This window comes from Gymnodraco acuticeps, unplaced genomic scaffold (assembly GCF_902827175.1).
Source record: "Gymnodraco acuticeps unplaced genomic scaffold, fGymAcu1.1, whole genome shotgun sequence".
NCBI classification, from domain to species: Eukaryota; Metazoa; Chordata; class Actinopteri; order Perciformes; family Bathydraconidae; genus Gymnodraco; species Gymnodraco acuticeps.
In genome coordinates this window covers 180,878-208,765 of record NW_022991027.1, presented here as the reverse complement: position 1 = coordinate 208,765, position 27,888 = coordinate 180,878, and the positions used below count along the sequence as shown (strand labels likewise).

Below are 27,888 nucleotides of genomic sequence, written 5' to 3'. Positions count from 1 at the left end.
GCAGTGGGAATTCCTAAATGTGTAATTTATTTAAAACCTTTCAAAAGTACATTTTCCCAGAAGAGAGGGAAAGCTACTTGTGTCGCTGGCGTTGGAAGAGAACAGTAGAGATGTAGCTCCCCCTAGTGGTCACATCAGAAACTGCTTTATAGTACATGAACTGTTTTCATGTATCTATAACACTCCTGTATTTACTGTGTGTGTGGTGTGTGTGTGTGTGTGTGTGTGTTGTGTGTGTGTGTGTGTGTGTGTGTGTGTGTGTGTGTGTGTGTGTGTGTGTGTGTGTGTGTGTGTGGTGTGTGTGTGTGTGTGTGTGTGTGGTGTGTGTCTGCAGGTTTCTGATAGTTCTGGGATGTTTGATTCTGGCCATCCTGACGACGTTCAAGGAGCACGAGAAGGTTTCTGCGCACATGCTGGTTATAGTGGTGAGAGGAAAATTAACAACAACAACAACAATAATAAAAATACCTTTGACGGATAAACAAATAACAAGGTGGATAAAAACTAACTTTAAAGGTCCCCTATTGTGCAACAATCCACTTCTTCATGTATCTTCTACATCAAAGTGCCCTTCTATGGTCTTCTAACAACAGTGTCCCCTCTTCTTCATGTCTCTTCTACATCAACATGTGTCCCCTCTTCTTCATGTCTCTTCTACATCATCATGTGTCCCCTCTTCTTCATGTCTCTTCTACATCATCATGTGTCCCCTCTTCTTCATGTCTCTTCTACATCAACATGTGTCCCCTCTTCTTCATGTCTCTTTTCATCAACATGTGTCCCCTCTTCTTCGTGTCTCTTCTACATCAACATGTGTCCCCTCTTCTTCGTGTCTCTTCTACATCAACATGTGTCCCCTCTTCTTCGTGTCTCTTCTACATCAACATGTGTCCCCTCTTCTTCGTGTCTCTTCTACATCACATGTGTCCCCTCTTCTTCATGTCTCTTCTACATCAACATGTGTCCCCTCTTCTTCATGTCTCTTCTACATCAACATGTGTCCCCTCTTCTTCATGTCTCTTTCTACATCAACATGTGTCCCCTCTTCTTCATGTCTCTTTCTACATCAACATGTGTCCCCTCTTCTTCGTGTCTCTTCTACATCAACATGTGTCCCCTCTTCTTCCAGTGTCTCTTCTACATCAAACATGTGGTCCCCTCTTCTTCATTGTCTCTTCTACATCAACATGTGTCCCCCTCTTCTTCATGTCTCTTCTACATCAAAACATGTGTCCCCTCTTCTTCCATGTCTCTTCTACCTCAACATGTGTCCCCTCTTCTTCATGTCTCTTCTACAATCAACATGTGTTCCCCTCTTCTTCATGTCTCTTCTTACATCAACATGTGTCCCCTCTTCTTCATGTCTCTTCTACATCACACATGTGTCCCCTCTTCTTCATTGTCTCTTCTACATCAACATGTGTCCCCTCTTCTTCATGTCTCTCTTACATCAACATGTGTCCCCTCTTCTTCATGTCTCTTCTACATCAACATGTGTCCCTCTTCTTCATGTCTCTTCTACATCAACATGTGCCCCTCTTCTTCATGTCTCTTCTTCATCAACATGTGTCCCCCTCTTCTTCATGTCTCTCTACATCAACATGTGTACCCCTTCTTCAGCCTCTTCTACATCAACAGGTCCCCTCATTCTTCACGTCTCTTCTACACTACAACACATGTGTCCCCTCTTCTTCATGTACTCTTCTACATCAACATGTGTCCCCCTCTTCTTCATGTCTCTTCTATATCAAACATGTGTCCCCTCTTCTTCATGGTCTCTTCTACATCAACCATGTGTCCCCTCTTCTTCATGTCTCTTCTACATCAACATGTGTCCCCTCTTCTTCATGTCTCTTCTCCATCAACATGTGTCCCCTCTTCTTCATGTCTCTTCTCCCATCAACATGTGTCCCCTCTTCTTCATGTCTCTTCTACATCAACATGTGTCCCCTCTTCTTCATGTCTCTTCTCCATCAACATGTGTCCCCTCTTATTCATGTCTCTTCTACATCAACATGTGTCCCCTCTTCTCCATGTCTCTTCTATATCAACATGTGTCCCCTCTTCTTCATGTCTCTTCTACATCAAACATGTGTCCCCTCTTCTTCATGTCTCTTCTACATCAACATGTGTCCCCTCTTCTTCATGTCTCTTCTACATCAACATGTGTCCCCTCTTCTTCATGTCTCTTCTCCATCAACATGTGTCCCCTCTTCTTCATGTCTCTTCTACATCAACATGTGTCCCCTCTTCTTCATGTCTCTTCTACATCAACATGTGTCCCCTCTTCTTCATGTCTCTTCTACATCAACATGTGTCCCCTCTTCTTCATGTCTCTTCTACATCAACATGTGTCCCCTCTTCTTCATGTCTCTTCTACATCAACATGTGTCCCCTCTTCTTCATGTCTCTTCTACATCAAACATGTGTCCCCTCTTCTTCATGTCTCTTCTACATCAACATGTGTCCCCTCTTCTTCATGTCTCTTCTCCATCAACATGTGTCTCCTCTTCTTCATGTCTCTTCTACATCAACATGTGTCCCTCTATCTTCTTCACGTCTCTTCTACATCAACATGTGTCCCCCTCTTCTTCATGTACCCTTCTTCTCTCTACATCAACATGTGTCCCCTCTTCTTCATGTCTCTTCTACATCACCATGTGTCCCCTCTTCTTCATGTCTCTTCTACATCAACATGTGTCCCCTCTTCTTCATGTCTCTTCTACATCAACATGTGTCCCCTCTTCTTCTGTCTCTTCTACATCAACATGTGTCCCCTCTTCTTCATGTCTTCCTCTTCTACATCAACCATGGTGTCCCCTCTTCTTCATGTCTCTTCTACATCAACCATGTGCCCCCTCTTCTTCATGTCTCTTCTACATCAACATGTGTCCCCCTCTTCTTCATGTCTCTTCTACATCACCATGTGTCCCCTCTTCTTCATGTCTCTTCTACATCACCATGTGTCCCCTCTTCTTCATGCCTCTTCTCTCTACTCAACATGTGTCCCCTCTTCTTCACGTCTCTTCTACATCAACATGTGTCCCCTCTTCTTCATGGCTATTCTACATCAACATGTGTCCCCTCTTCTTCACGTCTCTTCTACATCAACATGTGTCCCCTCTTCTTCATGTCTCTTCTCTTCAACGACCATTTAATTTATATTTTTTATATTTTTCTTCCTGCAGGAAACGTTTGCTATCTTCATCTTCGGAGCAGAGTTCGGTCTGAGGGTCTGGGCCGCAGGATGCTGCTGTCGCTACAAAGGATGGAGGGGGCGGCTGAAGTTCGCTCGAAAACCGCTCTGCATTCTGGGTAAGGAGTCCCACAATCATTAACATGCATAACACTGAGGACGAATAAACACATTGTTATTCATACTAATATATCTCTGAATATATCGTAATATCATTTACATGTTATTCTGGTGACCATTTTTACTTCATATGTTTTTATAAGTATTTTCATTATATTTTATTTCACGTTTTACTGCACATATATGTATAAATACTTTAATGCAATTTTTATTTATTGATATTTTATTTTCATTTTATTCTGAAATGTCATAAAACCCATTTTCCTAAACACTTAATCTGATGACTTAAAGGCTATTGCAGTTATACGTCACTGTGAGGTGTTACAACTAAATCTACTCAGCAGCTCATTCCTGCGCTCTGCGTTCCCCCTCCTCAGAGCAGGTTCAATAACTCTGTCTGCTCATTACGGGTTTGATAAACGCGTCACATAAAGAATATTTGTCCATGAATCTTTGGCCCTCTATTGAAACAATATTCTGCATATTAAAAACCTCTACTTTAATAACAATGTGTTCGTAATTCTCTTGTACTTTAGTCTTTATCCTCGATGATGCAGGACTTTGACACGAAACAGTATTTAAAGTGTTGCTAAAGTCATGGATATGAATATGTGTACTACATGTTCCCGTATGTGTGCATGCAGACAGGAAGCAGGAAGTGCTCCAATGATTTTTAAATGGAAACATAAGTAAGATGTTTCCAGACCTGCTCTGTTTTTCAGTATACTGGGTTTGTATTGATTTATAGAGCCTATGATATGTAAACAAAAAACGAGTTGTCCCTCTAGTCGTTTCTACTTTAGTTTTTACAGTTTTAACTGATTTCTACTTCTTACATTTTCAAAACAGGCTCATTACTTTATCTGTAATCTCTTCAGCACTTAATGAGTTGCAAAGCCAGTTGAACGCGTGCGAATAAGTGCCTGGTTCTGGAAAGTGTGTGTGACCGCGTTTAGCCAGGGTCTGATGAATGCAGCATTCATTCATATGTTAAATAAAGAGTGCTGCAATTCAGCTCAACAACATGTCGTGAAATAACTTCAGCACCGAGGATGGGATCTGTATTTACTTGCACTATTTTATCAGTTGTATTTGTTTTATATATATATTCATGTTGCTGTCGGAGGAGCCTGGGACTTCAGTGTTTCATTGCCACGTCTACACAGTAGCTGCTACATGATGATAACGCCTTGAATCTTGAAACTACGGTTTCGTTACATGTGTTTTCATTTTTCCATGAATCCAGACATCTTCGTGCTGATCGCCTCGGTGCCCGTGGTGGCGGTGAGGAACCAGGGCAACGTTTTGGCCACGTCTCTGCGCAGCCTTCGCTTCCTGCAGATCCTCCGGATGCTGCGTATGGACCGGAGGGGGGGCACCTGGAAACTGCTGGGGTCCGCCATTTATGCCCACAGCAAGGTGGGTTTATATCCCACAGGAACTGCAGTGTGGAGGCTGGGAGATGAAATATACACTGGGGGAACTGCTGAATGGAAGTAACGTTCGTTTGTATGTAAGTGTGCTGCAGTCCAGCTCTAAAAAAGCAATGGAAGTCCTGGGAAAACTTCAGTGCGGAGGCTCGGAGCTGAAGTATACTTTCAAGTGTCAAGGCTTTATTGTCATTTGCACATTAGCTACAGTGTAGATGTGGCAATGAAAGTCACATCCTCCTCCATAGAACAAATATAACAGATAAAACAGATAAAACAGTGCCAGAGAAACTTGCTGGGGAAACAGCTGAACAAAAGTAAGTTAAAACATTATCACTACAAACAATTGAAGTGTCATGTCGTGAAATAACTTCAGTACCAAGGATGGGATCTGTGTTCTCTTGCACTGTTTTATTTGTTTTATGTCCTATATTCATGTTGCTGTCGGAGGAGCCTGTGACGTCAGTTTTTCATTGCCACATCGACACTGCAGCTGCTACATGACGATAAAGCCTTGGATCTTGAATCTTGGTGGCCGACCGGTGCAGATGCGTCTCCACCATTAGGAGAAACGCGCTTTTTAATGAGGATTTATCGAGAACTTAATGGTCACATTTTCGTGCATGTGTGTGTTTTCAGGAGCTGATCACGGCGTGGTACATCGGCTTCCTGTCTCTGATCCTCGCCTCCTTCCTGGTGTACCTGGTGGAGAAGGACGACGTCTCCATGGAGGTTTCTGACCCCGACAACCCCACCGCGCAGCCCAAAGCGCAGGACTTCGACACGTACGCCGACGCCCTCTGGTGGGGACTGGTACGTACTGCACATCAGCGCTATTATCACTGTTAAATATCAGAAGCAGGTTTATTGTTAACACGTACGAGGAATTTGACTTGATGCCGTGGTGCATGGATTAACGCACAACACAAGACAAAACAGAGCGCACCAAAACATCGAGGCAGGCGTCTTGCATTCATCACTTCAACGATGCAAAAGATCCAGTTTTTAGTAAACAACACATGAAGCCAGTCCGAGAGCAGCTGGCTGAGTGTTGGTCCAGTGTTGGCTCAGCTTCCTGCTCTAATGAAGCTTCCAGCACTCTGTCCTCATTAGAGGTTCCTTCATCCTGCAGGCCACAGATCAACATCTCTGACAGCGAGCATCTGCTCCGCTGAAGTGTCCTTGAGCAACACACTCACCCCTCATGTTATAGATGAGGCTGAAACACACGGCCATCAGAGATTCAAACAGAGGTTACAGAGAGGAGCAGTGCTCTGGATCATTTCTCTAGTACACTGTTGTCTCAAATCACAGGAAGTAACGATCGACAAACCAGAACAAACCACTAAATGACTCCCAATAAAATAAACAGTGGCTTATTTTGACACCAGCGTGGTTTTAAAGTGATTACGTAGAGAATGAAATCCACATTTGTTGTATAGTGTTGGCTTCACCAGAGCAGCAGCATCGACTAATGTTAGCCAAGATGCCGGTCGTTGATTGTCGATTGTGAGAAGCAAGAAGAGGGCCAGCCACTCAAGCACCTTTTCATGGTGGCCAAACGGTGGTACTACACGTGCGTACTTGCTACGTAAACGACCAACACTTGTATAACCCTTATTTAAATCACACGGGTCTAAAAGTTGCGCTGAAAGCTGAAACCAGAGTTATATTTATTCTCCGTTCGATTGACTGATCCAAGACCTGGAGATGGGAGGAGGAGCTTAAGGAAACATTCACTGAGCATGCTTTATGAGCCCCCGAATCTACAGTCGCTCCATCTTTGGCTTCACTGAGCAACTCTTAGGAATAAACGGGGCATCTCCTCCAACGCTGGGTCCAGTTCTCTTTAGACATCTGGGTACTAATAGTGCCTTTTTCCAAACTTCACATTGATGTGCACTAAAACACTGAAGATAGGAAGTATAAGTACAGAAGTAGATACTGTAGTCCAGTTTCTACTCTGTATGTGTTTCTTTTTGTTTGGAACATCCTGCATGTCCTCTTCCAACATGAGAGTAACATGATAACAAAGGTATCAGCTGTAGCTGTGAACATGACAGGATGTGTGATTATAGAAGAGCATCAGGACTGTTTGAGGCAGATGATAGCTATGTGATTAACATGATGATTCAGCCTCTATGGAGAGAGACATCAAGCATGCTCATTTCTGACGTGGAGCTAATCTGAAGTAAACATTGAATACTGCTTTCTATTCCTCCATCTTGTGACTGTAACTCCCTCTCTTGGATATCAGCATGTGAAGGACACTGTTCAGGAACTAGTCTCTGTATGTGATGACTCCTTCCATTCTGGAGAGGATCAGAGACACATGGATCCTGAGATTGAAGCTCAAGCCGGAGACGAGTGATATTTTTCTAACACTTTATAGATCACGCTGACCACCATTGGTTACGGGGATAAAACCCCGAAGACGTGGGCGGGCCGATTGTTGGCGGGAACCTTCGCTCTGATCGGAGTTTCCTTCTTCGCTCTGCCTGCAGTGGGTACACTCTGATGATGGTTAATCTCTTCTCCTGTAGATTATTTTATCAGCACATTCACAGATTATGTATTTCCTTATTAAACAACATGTTAATTTTAACCTTAATCCACATCTTTTATAGATAATTAAAAAACTCATCTGTATTTTCCTAAGAATAATTTGCATATTTGGCGAGCAGCTGTTATATCGTTATTGATGTCGAGCAGCTGTTATATCGTTATTGATGGCGAGTAGCTGTTATATCGTTATTGATGGCGAGTCGCTGTTATATCGTTATTGATGTCGAGCAGCTGTTATATCGTTATTGATGTCGAGCAGCTGTTATATCGTTATTGATGTCGAGCAGCTGTTATATCGTTATTGATGGCGAGCAGCTGTTATATCGTTATTGATGGCGAGTAGCTGTTATATCGTTATTGATGGCGAGTCGCTGTTATATCGTTATTGATGTCGAGCAGCTGTTATATCGTTATTGATGTCGAGCAGCTGTTATATCGTTATTGATGTCGAGCAGCTGTTATATCGTTATTGATGGCGAGTAGCTGTTATATCGTTATTGATGGCGAGTAGCTGTTATATCGTTATTGATGTCGAGCAGCTGTTATATCGTTATTGATGGCGAGTCGCTGTTATATCGTTATTGATGTCGAGCAGCTGTTATATCGTTATTGATGTCGAGCAGCTGTTATATCGTTATTGATGTCGAGCAGCTGTTATATCGTTATCGATGTCGAGTAGCTGTTATATCGTTATTGATGGCGAGTAGCTGTTATATCGTTATTGATGTCGAGTAGCTGTTATATCGTTATTGATGGCGAGTCACTGTTATATCGTTATTGATGGCGAGTAGCTGTTATATCGTTATTGATGTCGAGTAGCTGTTATATCGTTATTGATGGCGAGTAGCTGTTATATCGTTATTGATGGCGAGTAGCTGTTATATCGTTATTGATGGCGAGTAGCTGTTATATCGTTATTGATGGCGAGTAGCTGTTATATCGTTATTGATGGCGAGTAGCTGTTATATCGTTATTGATGGCGAGTAGCTGTTATATCGTTATTGATGGCGAGTAGCTGTTATATCGTTATTGATGGCGAGCAGCTGTTATATCGTTATTGATGGCGAGTAGCTGTTATATCGTTATTGATGGCGAGTCGCTGTTATATCGTTATTGATGTCGAGTCGCTGTTATATCGTTATTGATGGCGAGTAGCTGTTATATCGTTATTGATGGCGAGTCGCTGTTATATCGTTATTGATGGCGAGTAGCTGTTATATCGTTATTGATGTCGAGCAGCTGTTATATCGTTATTGATGTCGAGCAGCTGTTATATCGTTATTGATGGCGAGTAGCTGTTATATCGTTATTGATGGCGAGTAGCTGTTATATCGTTATTGATGGCGAGTAGCTGTTATATCGTTATTGATGTCGAGCAGCTGTTATATCGTTATTGATGGCGAGTAGCTGTTATATCGTTATTGATGGCGAGTCGCTGTTATATCGTTATTGATGTCGAGTCGCTGTTATATCGTTATTGATGGCGAGTAGCTGTTATATCGTTATTGATGTCGAGCAGCTGTTATATCGTTATTGATGGCGAGTAGCTGTTATATCGTTATTGATGGCGAGTCGCTGTTATATCGTTATTGATGTCGAGTCGCTGTTATATCGTTATTGATGGCGAGTAGCTGTTATATCGTTATTGATGGCGAGCAGCTGTTATATCGTTATTGATGGCGAGTAGCTGTTATATCGTTATTGATGGCGAGTCGCTGTTATATCGTTATTGATGGCGAGTAGCTGTTATATCGTTATTGATGGCGAGCAGCTGTTATATCGTTATTGATGGCGAGCAGCTGTTATATCGTTATTGATGTCGAGCAGCTGTTATATCGTTATTGATGGCGAGTAGCTGTTATATCGTTATTGATGTCGTGTTGACCAGTAAGTCGGTGACGGGCAGAACCTCGTGCTTAGAGTCACGAGGGACAGCCAACATGTTAGACGCAAAATGAAGATTTTCCATCATATTTTATAAGAAGAAATCTTCTGTTTGCAAGAGCTTGTGTTTGTGGCCCTGTGCAGTGGATCTGACACCTTCAACCAGGGGGGTCCAACTCAAGGCCCGGGGGCCAAATCCGGCCCGCGACTTCATTTGATGTGGCCCCACAAGAGCTTGCAAAGAATATATATATGTTTATTATACGGTTACATGATTTACAGAGGATTTACAGAGGAGCACGATGCATCTCAAATTTGACTTTTTTCCAGAATTTGGCTTTTCTTTTAAATCATTTTGTGACATTCTCACTGAAGAGACTTGCAATGATTTGCCCTAGACTTCTGCTTTCAGTCGTAGTTATTTATGAAGTTATTACCCTATCCGATAATAATCCAATGCGGAGGCAATAATGTAATACAATACATTATTTTATATGATATATTTATATATGTATTTTCATATAGTCTTAAAGTTACAACCAGCCCTTTGAGTGCAACCATAATGCTGATGTGGCGCGCGATGAAATTGAGTTTGACCCCCCTGCCTTAAACCTAACGTGACCAAACCATAGGAAGCTTATGTTGGGTCCATGGATATTTATTTTTTAAAGAGGGGTACCTGATGGTGTTTTGTGTGTGCAGGGCATCCTGGGGTCCGGTCTGGCTCTGAAGGTGCAGGAGCAGCACAGGCAGAAACACTTTGAGAAGAGACGACAGCCGGCCGCCGGGCTCATCCAGGTGAGAGTCTGAAAACACATCAAAACTCTACATCTAACTGAACCAGACTGTTCATATTAAACGGCTGTGTTTTGTCGTCCTATCTGAAGTCTGCCTGGCGATACTATTCCACCAATCCAATCAGGGACGACCTTATTGCCACGTGGAGATTCTACGAAACGATTATCTCTCTCCCCTGTTTCAGGCAAGTAACACCAACTTTAAAGTCACGTTAAAAAGGACATGACATACGTTTACCTAAAAGTCCGTCATGCAACTACTGTACATTTTGTTAAATGTTACAACAATGTACAGTAGTTGCATGAAATGTGTTCATTTAAGTCCAAACTTCATTTATTAAATCGTACTACAGACATTTATTGTTGTAAATGTTCCCAGCAAATAGACAGAGCTATACTTGTTTTAAACTTCTATTGGCAACAGCTGGAACATTTGTATTTAATTTTGGGGCAAGTAGATACATGTGTTCAATGTAAAAAACAACTTTCTTTGTCTTTTAAATGTGTGATTATGACTGTTTGACATGATTGATAAACCACATGGTTCAAGTAGAAAGTAGAGGAACTTTTAGGCCCCCTAAAAGTTGAGGTACGATTTTTGGTTGATGTTTGCAACGTTCCCATAACCGAAAATAGTGAAAATGTAGGCTGCTCTGAATGGGGCCGTGTTGGCCTTATCCCATGTATCTCTGGAAATAATAATCAGAATGTCACCGAACCTAGACTGGATGTTCACAGAGAGGGATGCATACAATACAGCAAATATCATATCAATACCTTTTACCACCTTTGTAATATTAACACTTGAATGACAGGCGGAAATGGAATTGGAAATTAAGAATCCAAAAGGTATGCTTATACTTTTCTGAGTCTAATTACTCAAACATTGTATTTGTATGTACTAGAGATTATTACTTTCTCATGAAAGTAGTTTTGTTTTAACCTGGGGTAGGGGTAGCTCTCATATAAATAGTTTTGGTAGGGGTGGTCGAAAACTAAAGCCTTTTTTGGGGGTTGTTCCTCTACTAAAGTGTTTGTCGACCGCTTTAAGGTGAGAGCTGCTCCACCTCTAAATCTACTATACGACTGTAGGTCAAACTATGAGAAGCTCTATTAATTAAACTATCATAACAATGTATTAAAAGCATATTAGCATTTTCTCTGAATATAAACTGTAGTCATCCAATCGGACTTGATCTGACAATAAAGTATTTGTATCGTCTTTGTGCAAAAAGCTTTAAAATGTGTCTTTAAGACAGTTTTTTTGCTTAAATATGAATTCAAAAAATATAAATATGTGTATTTTATGATTGTTGAAGGATATTTCAGCTTTAATCAGTCCTCGGTTGTTAACTTTTCTAATGTCCCCTCTCCCCACCTGCAGGAAGGATCACTTGGAGGGCATAGCCAGGTAGGTCACTGTTTGATTTCCTACAGCGATCTTTAAATCTCAGAGTCTTTCTGATGGCGCTTTAAATATCTCCACATGCTGGAAAGACTAATGAAGGGTTCCTAGAATACCCCCGCTTTTAAATAGCGTCCTGTATTAATTCAGACGAATACATCTCCGGGTTAATGTGGTAAATATATGAATGGTGATATAAAACTCCCACTTGTCCCGCTCTCTAATAGCACCGCCTTCCACATTAGCTACTCTGACGGCATTTAGGCTGCAGGACTTATTTTAGAAAGCCTATTAGCGAGTCCATTAGTTATTATGAATTATGAATGACAGTTTAGATCGAGTAATTAGAGCCTGAGATGGGGGGCTTTGGGTTTGATGATGTTAATGAATCTCTGCAGCAAAACACGCAGTGCAAATCTCACCGAGGAGGTTTGATTTGTGGAAGAAATGTCTCATCCTCATAAACTGCTGAAATGATGTCGTAAATCTATCGCAGTGATCAATACACAGTTATTTCTGGTGACCACTGACCCCATCGACTGTTCTCCGACGGCATATTGCACAGTTATATAAATATACTCAAATGAAATGAAGCATGATCTTCTTTATGGATGAAAACTCTGCAACACTTTTGTTTTTTAAAGGGGCCCTATTCAGTTTTTGTGTGCCATTTCCCCTAGTGCGTTCTTTAGGTTTTGGTGCATGTAAATGGTCTGCAAAGCCTCTATTGGACTCCTTTGTTGACTTCAGGAACTTAGTGACATCACTAGCAGATTGAACCTATTATATAATGTGTAGGAGCCATTTAACTGAGTTTATTATATACGTTTATTTAATTTTTGTATTGTGTAACATGTCTTGTTTTATTAGTATACATGGCCTACAGATACTATTTGTTGAATATTTATCTACTCACCTTAGTTGTTTGCACTCCTGAATATATTTACTATAGTATCTCTGTTTATGGGGAAGGGGTTGGTTTTAGACGGGGAAGAAGCTCAACCAGTTCAACCACACACACTCAACCAATCTTGACCAAATGGATTATCGTTCTGGATTATTTGTGCGTTGAAATCACACCCCCGTATGTTGGTAGTAGCTCAAGAAACTATTAAGCCACTACATCATGAATACATTGTTTTGAGTAATATCCATAGGCTGTAATGATACACAACTACCTCCCCAGTCCAGTGGAGGTGTGTGTTATCAACCCAAAGCATCTGTCTCCCCCACCCCCCCCCCATGTCTAACATAGCCTCATTACACTGCAGCGTTCTGCTCCGACGCCTCTTGGCCTCCATTGAGCCGCCATGTTCAACATGTGGATTAAGTTACTGCTGCTAAAAGCTACAACAACAGGACCCTGATACACAGGCTGATAGAGTGCGTGTGTGTGTGTGTGTGTGTGTGTGTGTGTGTGTGTGTGTGTGTGTGTGTGTGTGTGTGTGTGTGTGTGTGTGTGTGAGTGGGTGGCCTAGCATTACTATACTTGTGGGGACCTAAATCTGTTTACAAAGTCACGTGTGGGGACTCGCCTCCCTTATGAGGACATAATGGAGGTCCCCATAAGGGGAATCATTCATTTTAGGGTGAAGACTTGGTTAGGTTTAGGATTAGGGTTAGGGTAAGGTTAAGGGTTAGGGTAAGGTAGGTAAGGTGGTAAGGGTAAGGGTTAGGGTTAGGGTTAAGGGTTAGGGTTAGGGTAAGGTTAAGGGTAGGGTAAGGGTAAGGGTAAGGTTAAGGGTTAGGGTAAGGGTTTAGGGTAAGGGTAAGGTTAAGGGTTAGGGTTAGGGCAAGGTTAAGGGTTAGGGTAAGGGTAATGGTAAGGTTAAGGGTTAGGGTAAGGGTTAGGGTAGGGTAAGGTTAAGGGTTAGGGTTAGGGCAAGGTTAAGGGTTAGGGTAAGGGTAAGGGTAAGGTTAAGGGTTAGGGTTAGGGTAAGGGTAAGGTTAAGGGTTAGGGTTAGGGCAAGGTTAAGGGTTAGGGTAAGGGTAAGGGTAAGGTTAAGGGTTAGGGTTAGGGTTAGGCATGTGTTGGTTATGGTTAAAGTTAGGGTAAGTCTCCAGGAAATGCATGTAAGTCAATGTAATGTCCCCTTCAGTGATGTATACATGGTATGTGTGTGCGCGTGTGTGTGTCTTGTGTGTGTGTGTGCGTGTGTGTGCGCGTGTGTGTGTGTGAGGGGGGCAGATAACTTAGACACTTAACGATAAACTGTGTTTTGTTGGCTTAACATTAATGGCCAGTATAACCAAATAATTAGCAGAAATAAACGCACACTGGTCTCAATTTTGCACATATTTGAGATTGTATTTCTCCCGAGAAACTCCCACCAGATCTACATGCACTAAAACATATAGAACAAACTACACTACAAAAAACAGAATAGGGTATCTTTAAGGCAAAGTATTTAGCACAAAGATAATGTAGAAAAATGGGAGAAATCAATATAAAGGACAATTAGACGAACATAGTTATTATGTGTTGAATGCCTATGTGAAAGCACTTTGAATTGCCTGTGTCTTAAACTGTGCAATACAAATAAACTAACCTTGAACCTTGAGCAGATTGAAGTGTCTAAAGGAAAACAGGGGAAATAAAATATAGGATATTCTTTTCAAAAGTATGTAAAGACACTTCAGGGTGCAGAGAGGGGGAACGAGGCGATGTGGAGAGAGTTGTAAGTCCCTTGTAGGATCAGCGGCTGGGAAATTAGCGCCCTGACATTATCTTGTTGCTCTCAGCGAAACGATGGACGGCGGCCAACAACTACAACAGAGCTGCCAGGTCCAACCAGAGGGTGATAAGCCACTTAGTGTGTGTGTGTGTGTGTGTGTGTGTGTGTGTGTGTGTGTGTGTGTGTGTGTGTGTGTGTGTGTGTGTGTGTGTGTGTGTGTGTGTGTGTGTGTGTGTGTGTGTGTGTGTGTGTGTGTGTGTGTGTGTGTGTGTGTGTGTGTGTGTGTGTGTGTGTGTGTGTGTGTGTGTGTAGCTGTGTTATCCAGCTGTATTGTGTGGTCCAGTCGATACAGCACCGACAGATAATTATATCCCATCTCAAATCACTTTTCAGTTTGTGTGTGTGTGTTGATTAGTTTTGTTTTGATGGCAATGTGGGGACATAACTCTGATTACACACTCACATTGTGGGGACTTTCCTAAAGCAGTGTTGGAAGAAATACTCTGATTGTTTACATAAGTAACAATTGTAATACAACAGTGTAGAAATACTCATTTACAAGTAACACTTTTTTTATCTAAGTAAAAGTACAAAAGGATTAGCATCAAAATGTACTTAAAGTACCAAAACTCAAAGTACTGATTATGCTAAATAGCAATATATTATTTTCAATATTTCATCATTTTAATTTGGCATCTGGTAAAGGTGGAGTGGACTTTTTAAACTTCGATGTATCTCAATCTATATAAATTAGGGCTGTCAGTCGATTAAAATAGTTAATCGCGATTAATCGCAAATTAATCGCACATTTTTGATCTGTTCTAAATGTACCTTAGAGGAATATTTTTCAAGTTTTTAATACTCTTATCAACATATGAGTGGACAAATATGCTTTATGCTAATGTTTATTATCATTTGAACAATAATATTCTCATGAATATTAAACACAACAACCTCTGAACATTACAAATATTCACCTCAATTCAACCTGGAACCTCTCATACAATAATACAATACAAAGTGTGTGTGTGTGTGTGTGTGTGTGTGTGTGTGTGTGTGTGTGTGTGTGTGTGTGTGTGTGTGTGTGTGTGTGTGTGTGTGTGTGTGTGTGTGTGTGTGTGTGTGATGGAACGTTGGAGCTATGTGCAACTCAAGGCATATGCTCGAACGGGAGCTGCCTGGACGCTGCAATCATGTTGCGCACTATCCGTGCTGAGTGTGCTGACTTCTCGTACAATGTCCCACTGTCTGGCTTCCTGCATAAAGTCAAGTGCTCGGCGCAGTTGTGGCGAAATGTCGCTCCTCTGTTTTCATTTAAGCAGCTCCTTCTATCCGTTAGCGCAGCTAGCTAGCACCAGATGCTAACAACAACAATGCACGTAAGGTCTCTCTCTCGCTCGAGCCACACATACACACACCCTCCCGGTCCTCCAGATGGCCAGTCGGTGCCTGCCGGTGAGCGTGGAAGTGTGGTCTGCCACAAGCGGGCTGCAGGAGCGGGGCTGTCAGCATCAGCTTGTAGATGGTATTTTAAACTCGATGCGCTCTGACACTACGGGGTGGCCGAGGAAAACAAATACACATGCGTTAATCGCGTTAAAATAATTAGTGGCATTAATTTTTTTTTGCGTTAACGCGTTATTAACGCGTTAACTTAACAGCCCTAATAATAATACATAATAATTCAATTTAATATGATTCTGCAAAGGTACTAGTAACACATTATGTCAGGCGAAGTTCAATATATTTTCCTAAGTGTAGTGGAGTAGAAGTATCAAGTAGCATAAATGGAATTACTTTAGGTACAAGTTTCTTAAAATCTTACTTTACTTGAGTAAATGTATTGCTATAAGGTAAATCCTAACATTTTAAGTTGAAGACTTGATTTAAAGATAGGGTTAAATTAGGGTTAGGTTTAAAGAGAGGTGATGGTTAGCGTAGCTCTCATTGTGAAAACACATTACAGTCCTTTGGAGTACAGACAATGTTTCTTACAAGTGCAGAAGTTGGGATGTAGGAGATCAAGAGGATTAGTTGATGACAGATAAGGAACAAGGGATAGTTGTGTCACTGGGAGCTGCTCGAGTAAGAAAAGGCCAAGCTTGAAGTGTGCTAAGACCCTTTCCCTTTTAACTCTAGTTGGAAGCACACACAATTACACCTAGATAAGTCTCATACAACATATTCCTTTCCTCTTAAATATACAGTTCAGGTAATTAAACATAAATAGGAACACCAATTTACTGTAATGCAACCGATGGTTATCCGTATGAAGCTTGTAATGTTCAGACATTATTTCAGAAGAGAAGACATTACAGTTCTGACTCTAACATACCCATAGTTTACAGACCACTTATATGCTCATCGTTTTCCAGAAAAAATAATGATAATTACCAATTTCTTTGATGTATTAACATTGATTTCCAAATCAAGTTCTTTAGATCACTACAGAAACAATCGCAAAACACAAGGAAATAATAGCCAAGTTGTAATGAAGTGGATTTATCCTTTGTAATATTAGCACTGCGAATGTGCCCAGGTATAGTAAACCAATATGTGTCCTGGGAAGGCTCAGAGTGGTGGGAGATAAGATGCATCATGTTTTTCCGGTTGCAGCGGGATAATCACACGTAATTTTCTTCTCTTTATTCGGCCGAGAAGAGATTCTCTCTTCCTTTAAAGCTTCCTATTCTGCAGCCTCTCAGCGCCGTAATCTGCGTCCCTATTCTACCCCGAGGCCACATAGAGGCTCATATTGTGTGTCTGCTGTGGGAGCAAAGTCGCTGAGAACGCTCCACGTTTCAGAGGCCCTGTTTTAGGCTGTTTGTCGGCTCCGGTTACCCCGCCTCTCTGCCTCTTCCAAGGCACACAGGAGTCTTATTTTACCCAGGGAGCTCTTGTCTTTGTGCTGCCAAATATTGTCAACCATTGGACAATAAAGGAGACCAATCTCTCGCAGCTCTTTGAGGCTTCCTTCTGCCAGGAGAGCAGCATTGTTACGCCGAGGCAGCAGAGCACGAAGAGTCCTCTGTGAGAGGAAAGGAAGGTTGTTGCTGAGACTAGAAGAGAGATTCCTGCAGATGATGAAGGACTTTGTTTCGTCCTAAGAATGCAAGAAACACAAACATGTCTCTGGAATTTTGCAGGACGTGCGAAGCTCTCAGGTCAAACAGTTTTCCAAAAAACGTTGAGAGGGTTTCAGCAGGAGTTCAGTGACTATGTTTCAATCAATCTATCTTAATTACAATATATCCTGACTACATATTAACTAGAGTCCCTCGAAGGCATTCAAAACCAAGATCTCGTTCGACCTGCAGCTTTCACACATCTCAGGGATCTTTAGCTGCGGAACAACCTTACAGAAATATTGCAATTAAAAGATTTATACTTCCTTTATCACCTACACACTATGAAGGAAACATGGCTGGACCGACTGTAATTCCACCAAAATGTGGCTACGACTTTCTCAAAAATGTCTGAAGTCCACCCATAAATAACTATTCACTGATAACAGACCTGACATCCTACAACTTGTTGGAGACTTGTTAAGACAGGACATTTCAGTCCAGAGACCTTGATCAGGGATAATTCGACAAACCAAAAAAGTGCCTAAGCAAGATAGACACTAATCAGTTAAGCAAAGGTCTCAGCTATGCCTCTTAAACCTCTTAACGTTGATGAACATGAAACGTTATTTTGATCCCTCTGTCTGTACACACAAACCGGAAGATTGACAATAAAGTTGACTGACTTTTTGACTGACTTTGATTTCTGTCTTTTTTCCATTTCAGCCAAAAAATGAGTTTACTTGAACGTGTTCGCCTTCCCAGCGCTCGGCAATCGATCGGGTCGGGGAAGAGGCTCATGGGTCCGGCCGACTCCATCGAGGAAAGTCCGTCCAAGGAGCCCAAACCCGCCGGCTTCAGTAACAGAGAACGCTTTCGCACCGCCTTCCGCATGAAGGCCTACACGATGCGTCAGAGCTCTGAAGGTACGCAACAAATAAGGGCTTCGATCATAAAAATAACAGCTTGGTGTTTGTTGGGAAAATACTGAATGTACTTTTCCAATATCAGAGTAGCACATGGTAACTCAAACACTCAATCCAGCACCAGACACTTTTTACGCTGCTATCTTGCACTAATGTACATTTCCCAAAGATATTGAAGTGACTGTTATATTAGTGGTGCTTTTATTTAGGTCTTAATGTGTGCATATGTATACATGTGTCGGTTGATTGTGTATATACAGTATAGGATATACATATTTTTATATATATTTGTTTTTTGTATTCGGGATTGTGGGACATTTATTTCGATCTCTCTGTCTGTACACACAAACTGAAAGATTGACAATAAAGTTGACTTCGACAAAGGTATCCCAACGGTAGCCCTGTACATGACAGGATGTATGATTATGTATGTATTGAAGCTCAAGCCGGGGACGAGTGATTATTAACATTTTTAAGTATTAAGAAAAAGTCAGAATTTTGAGATTTTGAGAAAAATACATGATTTTGAGAAAAATACATGATTTGGGGATTTTGAGAAAAAGTCAGAACTTTGAGAAAAAGTCAACATTTTGAGAAAAGGTCAGAATTTTTGGAGACTTTGAAAAAAAGTCAGCAATTTGAGAAAAAAGTCAGAATGTTGAGATTTTCAGAAAAAAAACAACATTTTCAGAAAAAACTCAGTATTTTGTAAATGACAGGATGTATGATTACATAGAAGAACCGGCATTCCTCCATCTTGTGACTGTGTAACTCCCTCTCTTGGATATCAGCATGTGAAGGACACTGTTCAGGAACTAGTTGATGCTCTGTATGTGATGACTACTTCCATTCTGGAGAGGATCACAGACACATGGATCCTGAGACTGATGCTCAAGCCGGGGACCAGTGATATTGTTCTAACAGGGTTCGACAAGGTTTAATTTCTAAATGTGGTAACTGGTCCCAGACAATATGGCCACTGTCATTCAAACTGTCTATGGTTTGTTTTTCTTTGTCAGATTCTGGAGCCCTGGCAGATTCAGCCTTAGAGGAGCGAGGCTTCCCTCCAGATATCCTCATGGAGGAAATGATCCCAACACTGAAACTGGTCATCAGAGCAGTCAGGTCAGGAACTTTAAAACTACATTTCATGAAGCTCTGTGCTCCTTCAAAGTTTCAACAAAACAGCATTAGAGCGTCAATTGTCCCTGATCGTTTAAAAGATTGACGTTATATTGTTTCATGAGATAAAAATATAGTTTCATGATATTCGAAGGGATGATGCTATTGGCTATATAATATACTGTGTTGCAGGTCAAATATAATGATGTTCCAGAAACCAGAAAGCACTCAGAAACTCCTTGACAGCAGCTATAAGTCTTGCTTTTGTTGACCTCCAGGTTTCTTTTTCTTTGGTGCTTTGATGCAGAAGTGTACTCCAGGTTGTGATAAGTGACAATGGATGTAGTCAGAGTGAATCAGATTACAAATGTTCCACCTAGAGGGCAGAGCATTTATTTTAGCCTGGGGTTTGAGGTTCCCTGTCGATCCTTGTTTTGTTAGTATTGTGTAAAATGTTGGCGATATAAGTCCTGCAGATGGTTTCTAGTTATTCCACTGATACATCGTCCATGGTGGGAACGTGCAAAGAAAGCAATGGTCCAACAAAGGCAATACAGAAGAAAACGTATGGTGAAAAACGCTGAAGGTAAAAATAACATTTCAGTGTACTGTTGGAAATTACTGCTCAATAAAATCGAAGATGTTAGTTTGCATTTAGATCTGCACCAGAATACACGTTATGGAAGTGATCATGTTGACAATGATTTGTCTTTTAAATAAGTGTGTCAGAAACCCTTAAGGTTTACCAAAATCAAATTGGATTTTTATTGATTCATACTGCAAACTTTTGACCACATTTGACCTGAATTGATAGATTTAGATACAAACTGCTGGAAGACTGAGAAATAAATACAGCACAGAGCATTATAGCAGGAGTGCAATAGTTATCAGTGGGAACCAGACAGTGAAGAGCGGCCTTACTCATGCTTACAGTGTGCTGGTAAGTCCATAGGCCACACAGCTGACATCATGCAGGAATTCAATCTATTGTGAGGGCCTGTGAGATGAGTGATTAACCCTGTGAAAGTGCTGCTTCCTTCCACACCATTATTTCAGGGATGAATGGGTCTGAATGGGATTCTCAGACCTGTCGGGTTTTAGTTTCAGGACCCAAGATTTTCCGCCAAACACTGAAGCTCGAGCAGCAACCACAGACACTGGGAAAGGTTGGGTTTAAGTCCGCTCAAAGTGGGAGATCTTTGGGACAAAAGAAGGAGCTCAGTGGGTGGCAGGGTGGACTCAAGTTTGGAGAAGACTTTCAAAGAACTGATAGATGTCAAGTTTAATCCCAAGTACAATCAGAAAGATAACGTTTTGGTCTTTGATCCCAGGTACTAGTGTGTAAGTGTGAGATCCTAGTTTATCCTTAATAATTGCTGATTTCGACTGCCAACGATATATAGCTAAGTTAGATCCTGGTTTAACAATGATGGATTGAAATGGTTTGGAGGGAGTGTATCTTTGAGTCATGAGTGATGGTAAGATGGAGATTGACAGTCAGATTTGATCTCGAACTGGTTGGATGTCATGCTTCCCATTGTCTAGTCGACCTTTGTTTGTTTTGTTGGGTAATGGGTCATGTTGGAAACAGGAAAACGGTAGAGGTGGTGGATCCCTCCTAGTTACATTTATAGTTTTAATTTGGGAACGCCAAAGCATGAACATCTGGCCTGGAAACGCATCGGACAGCGGCCTGGACCAGGATAAGCGGCCATAATTGGATAAATCAATAAAGATTTTTACAATGGCTTGGATCTAACAAATAGATAATTTGAGTGCTTAGAACTTTGGAGATTCATAACAATCTCAACAGGACAAGAACAAGAATGATCACGCTATCAGACAGGTTGTAAACATGCCCCATATTGTTGATTTTAAAACTATTTTTCTCACAGGATCATGCAATTCCTCTTGAACAAGAAGCGGTTTAAGGAAACTCTGAGGCCTTACGACGTCAAAGACGTGATCGAACAGTACTCTGCTGGACACCTGGACATGCTCTGTAGAATTAAATACCTCCAGACAAGGTCAGTAACCTCGCCAGCTGGGCTAGTTTGTTTGAGTTAAGAAAAGTATCATCTATCTTAAGCTCATTCTGTTTCTGTTCTGTTCAGGATCGACATGATTCTTGCCCCTGGAGTCCCCCTCACTCCAAAAACTAAGAAAACTCAGAAAACGCCCTTTACCTACCCGTCCAATCAGTCACCCAGGTACAGTCACTCTGTTTGAACATAATGAATTGACAAGGTAATCTTATCATTGTAATGCAATATTATATGAAGCACTTTGAATTGCCTTGCCTATATTACAAAGAAAATGACGAACCAAACTGCAAGTATGTGCTGTATTAAAGCTAGTTGAAATGTTAACTATGAATGTATCTTGCTTACATAACCCTAACCCTAACCCTTTGTCTCGATTCTCTTTAACAGTTAACAGTTTCAATGATACTGAATGCTGTTTACCTCCAAAGTTGATGCTTTACGCAGATGATACTGTTATTTCCCCCTTTAACACATTTTTGTGAAGTCCACCTCCACTAACTGTCCCTGTGTTGCAGGCATGAGGCCGACATTGCCAAAGCCGTGTCCTTGCCAGATGCCGAAGACCAAAGCATGATGGGTAGATTTGTCAGGGTGGAGAGACAGGTGAGGATTCAAGCTTCAAAGCACTGTGTGAGAAAGATAAAGGAACTCAGATGTTTTCATGCATTGGAGATATTGTCTCGCAACCTAAAACAAAAGTGTCTAAACAGATTGTGACAGCTGTGTCTATTCAAAGCTAACATTGCTATGTAAAGTCACATTACGTTAGCTAGCTAACGGTTAGCTGATGCTACCACAAAGTTGACATTAGTTAAACTATGAATGTTTTATACCCACTTAACGGGAAGAAACTCAGCTTTCAGACAATATTAACCCTTTTTAGCAAAACGAAACAAAAGGGTAATAACAAAGGCTCTGAATTTGCCCTGAGCGGAAAAATGCTAACACACTTAGCACAGAAATCATGGTAAAATACCCTTATTACTTATCGGATCTGCACAAACAAGATATCGATTAGCAAACTGAGATTCCACAGATTCCAGATATATAAGTATCATCACTGAGCGATCAGAACTCGATAACAAACGACGACAACAAAAATAGCTTTACGGAGCCAAAACGGCTAAAAACGTCTTGTTTTCTGATCAAATGTTGTGGTCAATGGCATTAAAACGATCAACACGCTGCTGAAGGTTAATCCATAGGTTAATCCATAGGTTAATCCAATGTGTCTGTGTCACTTTGAATGATTTCTGATAATCCATCATTCAATTTGTATGTCAAAAACGGAGATTTCATATTAGCTGCTAATGATAGCCACCAGAGTGTATCTGGCTACGCATCTCTCATTCACCAATGGGTAATGTTTAGATGGATTTTAGGAACTTCCCCTCGATTCTATTGGCTCTAACGATTATAAAGAGGTGTCAATCATAAGTTTAATGTTATGCTGGTTATGCTTACTTTCTTTTAACTAAGTAACATTTCCAATGCCAGACTTTTACTTGTGTGGTATTCGTACTTTTATTTGTATCCATCATTTCCTGGTCTTCTCTAAAGAAGAGGGACCAATGGAAACGTTGTCATGTTGCCGTTGTTCAGCATGGAAATATTCATTAGCTAACAATGACATTATTGTTCTATTAATATAAAGGGAGGTCAGGTACTCTTTAAAACAGCTGCTAGTTATGGGTACTTTTTACTGAAGTACATTTCAAAGTTCTTTACTTTCACTTGAGTAAAGAAGTTTAGTCAGTACTTCTACTTATAGTATATATATATAGTATAGTAGTATTTTTAAACATGAGTATCTGTACTTCTACTTGAATAAAGGATGTGTGTACTTTTGCCATCTCTGCTCAGGTGGAGGACATGGAGAAGAAGTTGGACTTCCTGGTGGACATGCACATCCAGCACACTGAGCACCTGCAGGTTGACTCCGCCGGCGCCGCCCACATGACCCTGGAGACCTGCGCTCCTGCCGCAAACGGTGAAATTCGGCGGGTTTTCCTCAACTACGCCGAGGCGTTCCCGCACATGGCGTACCAGATCCCTGACACCAAGGGGAATCCGTGTTACGGTCGAGGAAGAGGAGGCGGAGAGGGGACGGGGGTAACCGTTATTAGCCGCTTACCTCCTGAGCATCAACACCTTCACCAACACGACCTTCCAGCCGCCATCCCTACTTACGTTGAGCGTCCCACGGTGTTGCCCATCAGCTCTCTGCAGGATTTATCTGCAGTTCCAGGAAGGACCACAGGGTGGCGGGAGGGCGATTCGCCGCTATCCATGCTATCCGTGAACCACGAGGAGCTGGAGCGGTCGCTAAGTGGGTTTAGCATCTCTGCGGAGAGGGAGGAAGGGGAGGATTTATCAATGGGGGCCGGGAACGCTAGCTGGACGAAACCCAGACCAAGCTACCTGGCAGAGGGAGAAACAGACACGGATACAGATCCATTTACACCCAGTGGGGGGCCACTCCCACTATCCTCCACTGGGGAGGGGTTTGGTGACGCTGTTTGGAACACGCCACCCTGAGAGGTGTTCGTGCATCATGCCTCTAAAACCCAAATTAGTTTGAGTCGAAGCCACCTCTGGACCGTACCATTTGGAGGTAAAAGGCGGGGTTTAATCCACCCTGATGCTGCGAGGTTGTGAGCGAGTTCCAAACCTTTAGAGGTCAAATGCTCTCATCAACCGACCGCCGTCCAGACGGAGAGCCATGGCATCGAGACTGCCCAGGAAAAAAAGGGAAATAACAGACAGTTTGTAAAGTAAAACTCTGTACAGCGCAATCTTCGCAAAAGTTTAGCTAACAAAAAAAAAGAACTTCAAAATACATACTATATACACCCAAAAGCTTTATCGCTGCAAAGCCAACCGCACTGCATGTAACGCATGCGATTTTTAGTGTAGACACTGCAAAGTTCAGGATATCAGGAAACGGAAAAAGCGATTGAATGGATACATATACTTGCTATGCCATTTTGTAACACTTATTTTTTATATGAATACGTTGTCATGGTTTTTTGCATGGTTTGCATGATAATGCACCATCATGGGATGGAGGGTGACAATGGAACCAAAAGTCTCCTTTGTCTTTGTTTTGTGTGTCCGATGTGTGTGTGTGTGTGTGTGTGTGTGTGTCCGATGTGTGTGTGTGTGTGTGTGTGTGTGTGTCCGATGTGTGTGTCCGATGTGTGTGTGTGTCCGGTGTGTGTGTGTGTGTGTCCGATGTGTGTGTGTGTGTGTGTGTGTGTCCGATGTGTGTGTGTCCGGTGTGTGTGTGTGTGTGTGTGTGTGTGTGCGCATGTGTGTTGTGTGTGTGGTGTGTGTGTTGTGTGTGTGTGGTGTGTGTGTGTGTGTGTGTGTGTGTGTGTGTGTGTGTGTGTGTGTGTGTGTGTGTGTGTGTGTGTGTGTGTCCGATGTGTGTGTGTGAATGAGAGGGACTTGATTAACAAAACACTGGTTGGTTGCTGGCGGTCTTGTTTGTTTGTGCTGTAAAACTTTAAGGATCAGTTTTGAGCGTCTGATCACTTTGTTTTCACACCACTGTGCTCTGGAGTTGAATGTTTGAATGTCACCACGTAATGCATTCAAACTTTCCAGTTGAAAAAAAGGTAAAAGATTCAACATAATTTGAAACACTAAATCTCTGCTGCTTTGTTGGCACATGAAATCAGGGATACACCGACACCTGTACGTCATTAATGTACAGGAAGTTGCTGAGCGTCTTGAAAAAGATATACCTGTTGATCCAACCATTAAAGGAATTTAGAATCAGGATCAGACATTTGAAAAAAGTTTAATCTTAAATTTGACACTCTTATAATACACCTACATTGTAATCTTTAAAACCCTATTTGCATCATTGCATCTGGAGATGTTCAATGATAATTGAGGCAATCTTTGTTAAAGTCTAACTGCCCACAATATGTCTCAAACTGGTCAAATACATACAGTGGAGATTCACTTTGTTTTGAGTACAAATTGTCGACGCTAATCTGCAGTATACTCATTCTAGGTAAAGTTCTTATGATGTTAGGTACGAATATCTATCTACAAATCACTCTAATCTGGTTGCAATAAATGTTTTCATGAGCCAGTGTAAAACTTGCCTTAGCATCTCTCATCCCTCAATATAGTAAAACAATTAGTGATAAACGTAGAAATATAAACAAATCTGTTGGTAAATTGGCAGAAAATGTGTAAACAAATCGAATTTACCTTTTGTATAGTAATGCAACTTAAAAACATGAACATTATATACAGTAGCTTTTTTATTTAAATGTCTCAACAATACACAAATTACTGTATCGTCGATTGCTGCACTGCGAGCATCTCGAATGTCCAGTTCTGAACACAAACTGTAAGCAACGACAAATACTCGAAAAACTGAAAGGCACAACGTTTCTGATGGTACAGACGCAAGAAAAAAGTTTTACAGAAGATCACATATAGGCCTTTACTACTTTAGATTTAGGGCCACAATTAAACTGTAATATTGGACAACCAACTATATATACACACATGGATTATTACACAGTTATAGCATGTTAAAGCACCTTCAGAGTCAGGAGAATCTTACAGAGGGTTTTCCACACCGGGCTTCAAGAGGAAGTACTTTGAACTGCTTGGAGTGCAACAGGAAGCCTCAAACGCTTATTTTTGGCAATAATCCAAAATCCAATGAAAAAATCCCATTAGCTTTTTGTCCAGGGAGTCCTTGTTTTCCTAACTTCCAAAAAAAACATCACCCCTGCACCACCATATCTGCTAAAACTGATTAAGCGTTGACCTCTGGTGCTAGAAAATGAAGCCAAAATGGAATTGCCATAAAGTGCAGTTCCACGATTGACCACTTGAGGCTTCACAGCAGAATTAAACATGCTGGTACAACAAACATTTTAGGCTCTATATAATGCTTTTTTGTTTTGTTTAACTAGCTACAAATGTATGCTAAGCTATCTTTTAACTGGCAAAACGTTTGTAGTCCTTTTTTGATTGTGGTTGCTTGCTGGTTAACATACCTTGAGTACAGCAAGAGAAACTACTTAGTTTGTCAAGTTAAAGGATTTTAACAGGACACTTCAGCCAGTGAAGTACCAATAAACTTCTCTAGTTCATAACATAAATGTGCCTGACTTTATCGAAGTTGTCCTTGAGTTGCTATCTCCACCCGCCTGGTGCTCCAAGCAGATTAAAACAAGCGCTTCTCTTCACTTACAGCTCCTATTAAAGCCTGGTGTGGAAGCAGCTTCCGGTTGTGAATGAACAAGGTGAACCAAACACTTAGTTTATTATTATCTATTTATCTTATTGTATTACAATTACTATTCCTTCTTCTACGGAAGCCCATTTAATTATATATTACACAAATAGATTATCTTGCGATGCGGACACAAATTGTCACCACATATAGATGATGATATATCCCTGTAGACATCCATTCATCGTGCCTCCGAAGCGAGAAAGGACTCGACACCGTCATTCTGTATTTAGTGTTCCAGTGCCACTCCATCTCACCACACAGGATTTAAGAATGTGAGTTTCCTTTTCGGTAGTGATTTGTTTTTAAGCTAGCACACAGCACAGTCTTGCTTTTGTAAAAATGCTGTTTTGTAGCTTCGTGATGCGTTCAAGCTCATTCTCTCAATTCGGACTTACCATGATTTCAGCTGCACAGAAATGTAAAGGTTGTATAATGTTTCTCTTCTTGTGTCTTTATTTATTTTCATGGTTTAGTTGAAGTTTAGGAAGATGATTTATACACCAGTGTTTTTGTTGCCTTGCACACCAAGTCCCATCTACAGAGAACTGTTGCATTTCTTTCATTTCTTCATGCTTTCTTTCTAAATGTGTAGCCCTGTTTCAGTTAGAGAACATCCCTGGAAATAACAGCACTGGTTTATTTGTATTTACACGGCAAATACTGTTAAATTTAACAATCTAATATTTTGTGAAATTGTTAAAAACTGAATAAATTGTCTTCCAAGACACAAAGAGACACTGGGAAAAACTGATGCTAGCAAAAGACAGTTAATTACATACACATATGTTCTCCTTACATAAACTGGAAGTCAATCTTCTCAGGAATTCAAAACACATTTGATCTCCATTTTATCAAGTAATCTTATATGTTCTGACTAAATCCTCAAATATTAGTTTCTCTAAATACTTATTGTATTTTCTTGTAAACAAATCTGAATTATTGGTTTTGTTACATGTCTCATCCTAAACTTTATCCCCAAAATTGAAACTACATTTTAACATTGAAGAATGATCCAACATTTTGGTATAAAACATTTGAAAACAATTACTTTTTAATATGACCATTTTTTGCAGTGTGCACAAACCTTTATCTACAGTAGGTATTTCCAATGGAGTGCTAGCATGACTTTTTACAGTGTACAAAATGATTCCAATTTAAGTTAATTATCTGTCCAGCTGGGTTTTTCAAATGAAATAAATTGTGGGCAAATATCCCCAACATTATGCTTAATTTATTTAGTTGTAAAGGTTTTGTACTATTTTGAACATATTTTGTTTTGCAGTCATTCTCCAGTGACCTCTCCATGTCTAACTCTCCACTATACTACAGGCAAAAGATAAACTGTTACAAAATTCAACTTTTAGACAATAAATCACATATTTTAAG

General features: G+C 41.0%; 1 protein-coding gene across 1 annotated transcript; it reads left to right on the top strand.

The window, feature by feature from the left end:
- The first annotated feature begins 336 nt into the window (after positions 1 to 336).
- On the top strand, positions 337 to 24,400 carry kcnq3 (potassium voltage-gated channel, KQT-like subfamily, member 3). Its single transcript, XM_034236341.1, has 14 exons — positions 337 to 425; positions 3,189 to 3,315; positions 4,563 to 4,735; positions 5,386 to 5,559; positions 7,139 to 7,249; positions 9,898 to 9,993; positions 10,083 to 10,177; positions 11,377 to 11,403; positions 17,864 to 18,063; positions 19,083 to 19,188; positions 21,081 to 21,212; positions 21,300 to 21,395; positions 21,746 to 21,833; positions 23,094 to 24,400. Exons 1-14 carry the CDS (start codon positions 411 to 413, stop codon positions 23,766 to 23,768), a joined length of 2,115 nt encoding a protein of 704 aa, XP_034092232.1. The 5' UTR covers positions 337 to 410; the 3' UTR covers positions 23,769 to 24,400.
- The last annotated feature ends 3,488 nt before the right edge of the window (positions 24,401 to 27,888 follow it).

Coding starts and splice junctions, on each gene's coding strand:
- kcnq3 (XM_034236341.1), top strand. Junction 21,213..21,299: donor ATTAAATACCTCCAGACAAG/GTCAGTAACCTC, acceptor TGTTCTGTTCAG/GATCGACATGATTCTTGCCC. Junction 21,396..21,745: donor CCGTCCAATCAGTCACCCAG/GTACAGTCACTC, acceptor CCTGTGTTGCAG/GCATGAGGCCGACATTGCCA.